General features: G+C 45.2%; 1 protein-coding gene across 1 annotated transcript; it reads left to right on the plus strand.

Moving 5' to 3' along the window:
• The first annotated feature begins 239 nt into the window (after positions 1–239).
• Positions 240–6855, plus strand: LOC123255907 (NADH-cytochrome b5 reductase 1). The gene is made up of 9 exons (XM_044684623.1): positions 240–360; positions 762–911; positions 1025–1097; positions 1733–1839; positions 2138–2267; positions 4275–4358; positions 4995–5080; positions 5594–5693; positions 6034–6855. The coding sequence occupies exons 1-9, from the start codon at positions 346–348 to the stop codon at positions 6204–6206; spliced, it is 918 nt and encodes a 305-aa protein (XP_044540558.1). The 5' UTR covers positions 240–345; the 3' UTR covers positions 6207–6855.
• The last annotated feature ends 243 nt before the right edge of the window (positions 6856–7098 follow it).

A 7098-nucleotide genomic window follows, 5' to 3' on the forward strand; every position in this document is an offset into this window, starting at 1 on the left:
ACTCTCTCTCTCTCTTTCTCCTCCTCCTCTCCCTTAATTTTCCATTACTCTCTCCTCTTTTCCTTTCCCCTTCCCTCCTATCTTCCTTTCTTCGATTCCCTCCTCTCCTCCCTTTATGCTCCTCTCTCTTTTCTTCCCTTCCCTTCCCTCCTCCTCTCCTCCTCCTTTCATCTTTCCTGTCTTCTCGACTTCCTTTCCTCCTTTCTCCTCCCCTTCTTTCCACTTCTTTCCCCTTCTTTTTTCTCCCCATCTTTCCCTGTCTGGTCCTGCCCCGCCCCGCCCCGCCCCGCGGCGCATTGTGGGATTGGGCCTGGGAGCCTTAGGGAGCGGACTCCGCACTTGACCATGGGGATCCAGCCGGTGAGAGCCTCCCATTCCTCACTCCTGCTGCTACCCAGCTTTGCCCCCTCCGTCTTCCCCTTATCAGAACTCCTAGGTCCCTATATCCTGCAGCTCTGCTCTGCATCCCACGTGGACCCCGCCCCTCATTCTCCCTGCACCCAGCCCAGGGTCCCTTCCCCTGCCCAACCCAATGCCCGTTTTTGGAGACACTCCTGTTACCTGTCTCAGACCCCCGAGACGTGCCTCACCCTAGACCCTAGGGCATCCTGGTCCTCCGGCAGCCTTTCCCTTCGCTAAATCAGGCACCACTAGCGTGGCACCATCTGGGCGCTGAGCGATCTGAAGGCTCGCTTGCGGAGCGTCCCTGGGCTCCTGAGCTGACCCACCCAGTGCCTTATTCTGACTCCTGTCTCCCACAGAGCACTGCCCTGCTGGCCTCCTTGGGGGTGGGACTCCTGTCCCTGCTAGGTTTGGCCCTAGGCTCCTACCTGGTTCGTAGGTCTCGAAGGGCACCCGTCACTCTTCTGGACCCCAATGAGAAGTACTTGCTGAGGCTGCTGGATAAGACGGCAAGTTACATGTGGGGAAATGTGTGTTGGAGGTGGGGATGGGAAAGGAGCTTAGAAAAGAAGACAAGGGGGTAGGTAGTAGTCATGTTCTGAGATGTACTTTTAACTTGTAGACTGTCAGCCACAACACCAAGAAATTTCGTTTTGCCCTGCCTTCTGCCCATCACATCCTGGGACTACCCATAGGTAAGATCTCTAGTGGGCAGAGGTCTAGGAAAGGAGCTGCTTCTGATCACTGCATAGAAAGAACAGAAGCCTTCTCTCCCTCCTCCTATTATTCCATTTCTCCTCTTTTTCCCTGGATTCCAGACTTCCTTGTCCTTCATGATTCTGTTTCCAGTCTGGTAAATGCCATAATGTCCCATTCCTAGGGTGTGGTTTCCACTTTTTGCTCCCTTCCATCCCCCAGGACTTGATATCATTGTTGCTGACTCTTGTCAGGGTAGGAGACTGTTAATTTCCATAATCTTATCCTTTCATTCACCTGGACCATCTCTCTTCCCCACAACCCCTTACTGGGGCTCTGGGACAAATGACCAGGGTTCTTCTAATTTTGTTTGCTGGATCATTGGGGATCTGACTAGGAGCAAGAAAGGGTCTCCTCTCTTCATAGGTACATCCATGTAAAACTTTGCTATATCCAGAACGAGCACTAAGAACACTCTTCTTTTGCTCCATGAGTCATTTTGGCCTGGAACAAAGAGAATAGGTGGGCTCAGATTCAAAAGCTACTTTAAAACTCACTGGACAAAAGAGCAGGAAGGGCTGGGAGACTTTCCAGGCTGCTCACCCTCATGCTGAACTTTCTACATGGTCACCAGGAAAGCATGTCTACCTCTCTGCCCGAATTGATGGCAACTTGGTTGTCCGACCTTACACACCTGTCACCAGTGATGACAACAAGGGCTATGTGGATCTGGTCATCAAGGTATGAAACAGGGCCTCAAATATTCTTCCTTTGTTCCCCCCGCCCAAATATTTTCCTGCATTTTCTGAGAATTCACTGGGTCTATTGAAGACAGGTAGCCTTTGTGGGATGGAGAAAAGGAGTATGTACAATCCGTGTCCTAAACTCAAGATCAATCGACCAGCTGACTCAGCCACAAGAAATATGGAATTTCTGAAGTTTGGGTTATATCGTGAAGAAAAGGCCAGAAATTGAATTGGGAGAAATGGGGTTGTACAGCTGATGAAATTGGTTAGATGCCATTCTCTCCTCAATTCAGGTCTACTTGAAAGGAGTACACCCCAAATTCCCTGAGGGTGGGAAGATGTCTCAGTACCTTGACAGTCTAAAGATTGGAGATATGGTGGAGTTTCGGGGGCCAAGTGGAATGCTCACTTATAATGGGAAAGGTATCAGCCCCTACTGCTTATTTTTTTTCTTTCTTTCTTAATAGAATGTATTTCCAGATAACTCAATCCCTTTCTCCCTTCTCCATACCATAGAGGACATCATCTGGCAAAGTTATGTATATATAGATTATATCTTTCATAATTCCATTTTTTCAGATCATTCTCTGAAGGGAAACATTCACAAGTTATTCAATATAATATTATAAATAATACATATATAATACTTATATTATATATTATTCAATATAATATTATTCAAATATTAAATCTGTAGCTGTATATAATGTTCTCTTGGCTCTACTCATCACACTCTTCTTTATCTCATGTACTTCTTTCCATGCTTTTTTTTTTTTTTTTAAACCCTTACCTTCCATCTTGGAGTCAATACTGTTTATTGGCTCCAAGGCAGAAGAGTGGTAAGGGTAGGCAATGGGGGTCAAGTGACTTGCCCAGGGTCACACAGCTGGGAAGTGTCTGAGGCCAGATTTGAACCTAGGACCTCCCGTCTCTAGGCCTGGCTCTCAATCCACTGAGCTACCCAGCTGCCCCCTTTCCATGCTTTTTTAATGAAAAAATTTTCCAGAACACATATTGATACAATTTTTAATAATCCTTTTCTGACATTCTTCAATTCATGCTCTCTCCTTGCCTCCCATCTCTCCCCCTCCCCTTTCCAAATTTTAAAAAGCTCAATCTGCTCATAGTTTATTACAGAGCAGTAGTATTCCATCACAATCATATGCTACAATTAGACCAGCCATTCCCCAGTTGATGGACATCCCCCAATTTCTAGTTCTTTGCCACAAAGAGAGTTGCTATATTTTGGACAGTAAAGGTTGTTATCCTTTTTTCACTGATTTCCTTGGGAAACTTTGCTGGGTCTAAGGGTATATACAGATTTATAGCTTTCTGGGTGTAATTCCAAATTGCTCTCCAAAATGATTGGATCAGTTCACAGTTTAACCAACAATATATTAATGCTCTCACTTTTCCATACCCTCTCCACCATTTGTCACTTTGGCCAATATGATAGGTGTGAGATGACACCTCAAAATCGTTTTGGTTTGTGTTTCCCTAATCAGTAATAATTTAGAGCATTTTTTCATATGGCTTTGATTTCTTCATCCAAAAACAGTCTGTTCATATCTTTTGCCCATTTGTCAGTTGGGGGATGGCTATTATTCCAATAAATTTGACCAAGTTTTCTGTATATTTTAGATATGAGACAGCCTTACTGCTTCTTAATCCTACCTCTAATTTTTTAGGTCCTGAGGCCTTCTAATCATTATGTGCAATTTGAATGTATATGCCTTATGCATACCTTTTTGTGTGACTTTTATTTTTTATACATCTAAAGCTAGGGCTCCTTTTCCACCATAGCTCTGGTAATATGAGACATAATATCCAGTCTCATCTGCCAGAGGGAACAGCCATGGTCCTGAATACATTAGTTGTAACACATAGATATGGCCAGGACAAACATTTAGCTTTCTTCTCTGCTCCCCAAAAGAGCTTTCTCAACCTAATCTTCAGAGTGAACTGGAGATAAATTTCATAGCTGTTCCTCCCTATTTTTCTCCTACGGCAACAGCTGGGCCTGTTAGCCTAACCCCCTGAGTCCTACTGGTGTCTCCTAGGGAATGTTGAGTCACACCTGGCCCTGTGCCCGTCTGTCTCACCAGCAAGGCATCTTCAGTGCCTAAGATTGCTCATGACTCATAATGTAGCCCCAGAACAACACTTCTGTTCCCTAAGAATACTGGGATCTGGCAGTAATGAGAGACAGGTGGCCCAACCCTACTCATATTTCCAAGATATATTGCTCTCAGTAGCCAGGTCAGTTTGAATACTGCAACTAGTCTATGAATAAATTTGCCATTGCACTGAGGGTCCAAAATGAAGGTTCATAATCACTTAATAAAGTGTCCCCAGGGTAACTCCTACATTTTCATTTTCAGTTCCTTACATTGACTTCCCCTTTGCCTCTCTACCCTTGCCTTCTCTCAGGGAAGTTTGACATTCATCCCAGCAAGAAATCTCCAGCAGAACCCCGAGTGGCAAAGAAGGTGGGAATGATTGCCGGAGGGACAGGTGTGTGTGTGTGTGTGTTGTCCTTGTGTCTGCCCCCAATGCTGTTGGCTATTGTCATGATGCTGGTAACAAGTGATACTTGGAAGGGTTAGATGCCCATATCTGAATTGGTAATGAAGGGTTGCTGTGAAAAATAAAAAAGGGGGATTGAAATCAAGAGGCATCTATATGATCTCAAATCCAGACCTTTTTGGATTGGAATGGAAAGAAATAAATCAGAATGGCTCCGCAGGAAGATGGATATGCAGCCTCTCACTAAATCATTAGATATTTGCTGACAGGTGCTTCTTTCAACACTAGCCCTAGATTGTAATTTTTTTTTTAGAAATTCTTATATTATTTCTTTAAATTAATTTACTCATCTGAATATATATGAATCTTGTACCAGTTCTACCCAAAACACTCAGTAAAAATTCAGACTTTGGATTTTTCTGGAGGTAAAGAGGAACTTCTATCTGAAAATAGAGCAGTCCTTGAAAACCAGAGGGGAGAAAGAATTGGGATGCTGAAAGAATGGGAAATGGAGTAAATATATGGAGTAGGTAGTAAGTGCAATTGAGAAAAAGTTTTAACCAGGCTTTTAGCAGGAGCAGTCATTCTTACACTTAACAACAAAGGGGAATGGTCTTTATTCAGGGATCACCCCGATGTTGCAGCTCATCCGGGCCATCCTAAAGGACCCTGAAGATCCAACCCAGTGCTTTCTACTGTTTGCTAACCAGGTTGGTTGGATTTACTCTGTACCAGGACTGCAGAATAACTGATCGTGGGGTATGATATTCAAGGATACCATAAACTAGGGCTTCGTACTATTTCAAACCCATCCCAGCAATAGCCTTGAGATTTGGGCTGTTGGAAAAGAGAGCAAGAACTTGTTTCTAGAAAGTGGGGAAGATGGAGGAACTAGGCTCAGATCCTAAATGTTATGCTTCCTATGTGACCTTGGGCAAATCATATCTCTGACTTTGTTTCCTCAACTGTAAAATGAGGGAGTTGGACTAGAAGGTCCCTTCCAACTATGATCTTTTTATTTACCTTAAATTTATTTCTTTGAAATTCTTATTTCCTAGAATTTGGAGCTATTCCTTTAATAAATGTTTTCCCCCACTTATTAAGGGACCATTATGAGGGCTAGAAATTGAGGCTTTTGCTTGGGTTTTTCTTTGGTGGGGGTGGGGGTGGGGGATATTGAATGGTTCTAGAAGAGTTTACTCTCTCTTTCCCTGACGTTTTAGACTGAGAAGGACATAATTCTCCGAGATGATCTGGAGGAACTGCAGGCCCGATATCCAAGACGATTTAAACTCTGGTTCACCTTGGATCAACCTCCTACAGGTAACTCAACTTCCTGGTCATTCCTGATGCTGTCCCCTCCCATTCCCTCTCCCTCAGCATCAAGGTCTTAGCCTCCTCCATCCTGGTTTCTAGTTCAAATGGAAAAACCCATGTGGAGTTTCCATCTTCCATGTCTGAATGGGTTGAGACCACCTCGAATACCCACTTAATTTCTATTTTTCTGAGTCCATGGAAAGGGTGTGACCACCAGTGGCTGTTTGTGGCCACTTCCTCCATTCCTTAATGCTAGTAAATAACATAGAGCCTCTGGGAACATCCCCTACATCCTGGGTCAGTGTGGAGTCTCAGCTCAGTTTCTCCTCTTCCCATCCCCCTGCAGATTGGGCCTATGGCAGGGGCTTTGTGACTGCTGACATGATCCGGGAGCACCTGCCTGCCCCAGGGGATGATGTGTTGATGCTGCTGTGTGGGCCGCCTCCCATGGTGCAGCTGGCCTGCCACCCCAACTTGGATAAGCTGGGGTATCCACAGAAGATGCGTTTTACCTACTGAGGCTTTTACCCTTCCCTATCTTTACTCAGCCTAATGACTTTAATCTATCCCCCTATCAAGTGCTCACACTTTTGAGCCCCCTGTTACTGACCTCATTACTGTTCTATCTTGTTCAACCTTGGCTAAGCCTTGGTTCCAGGCATTTTATCCAGAATCACCCCGCTCGGTCCAGACAGACTCAGACCCCACCCCCCAATTTCTGGACTGAAAGCCTCAATGAAAAGGGTCATAAAATCCATGCCTAAGGATCTGAATTTGGGAAAGAGGGTTGGAGGATTTCCACCCTCACCTTCCCTGGCTGGCAATGAAAAGAACAGTTGAGGGGGAAGGGGGCACTATGCCAAACTGAAGATGCTTAGTTGTTGCTGCTGAAATATGGGGGTAGATTGTTATGGATGTAGTTGGGGTTGAGGGAGCATAAAAATGGGAAGGTCCTGCTGGGGCCAGAGGGAATGGTGTTCTCTCCAGACTCCTAGCCATCACAGTAAAGAATATGAGAAGTTTGTGCCTGTATTCTGTGTTAAGCCTCCTAGTTCCCTCTCATGTCTGCTGGAAGACATTGCCTCCCTAGGATCTTCTCAGATATTGTCTCTGTGTCAGGAGCCTCTGGCTGGAAATAAATTGGGCCAAGGCCCCCATGTGGCTTTCATGGGGTTGATGTGTCTGTGTGTCTGGGGTGACTGGTCACAGTTTCAACTGCAAGAATATTCTTTCCCAGCCTTCCATGTGAGGGCTGGTGGTGCAGCTCTGGGCATGTGTTGAAACGTGCAGTGGTCTACATACACCACCCACTGTTTTCCAATTTCAGCAGCTGCCTCAAGGAAAAGATAGGGTTCATAGCTTGGGGGAAGGGGAAAAGAGAACATGGGGAGGAGTCGATGGAAGAGCAGTA

The sequence above is a fragment of the Gracilinanus agilis genome, unplaced genomic scaffold, assembly GCF_016433145.1.
Source record: "Gracilinanus agilis isolate LMUSP501 unplaced genomic scaffold, AgileGrace unplaced_scaffold53976, whole genome shotgun sequence".
Lineage (NCBI taxonomy): Eukaryota > Metazoa > Chordata > Mammalia > Didelphimorphia > Didelphidae > Gracilinanus > Gracilinanus agilis.

Bases quoted from the DNA above. Each gene is read 5' to 3' on its own strand.
- LOC123255907 (XM_044684623.1), top strand. The intron at 1,098-1,732 runs GTAAGATCTCTA...CATGGTCACCAG, and splicing joins CATCCTGGGACTACCCATAG to GAAAGCATGTCTACCTCTCT. The intron at 5,081-5,593 runs GTTGGTTGGATT...CTGACGTTTTAG, and splicing joins TTCTACTGTTTGCTAACCAG to ACTGAGAAGGACATAATTCT.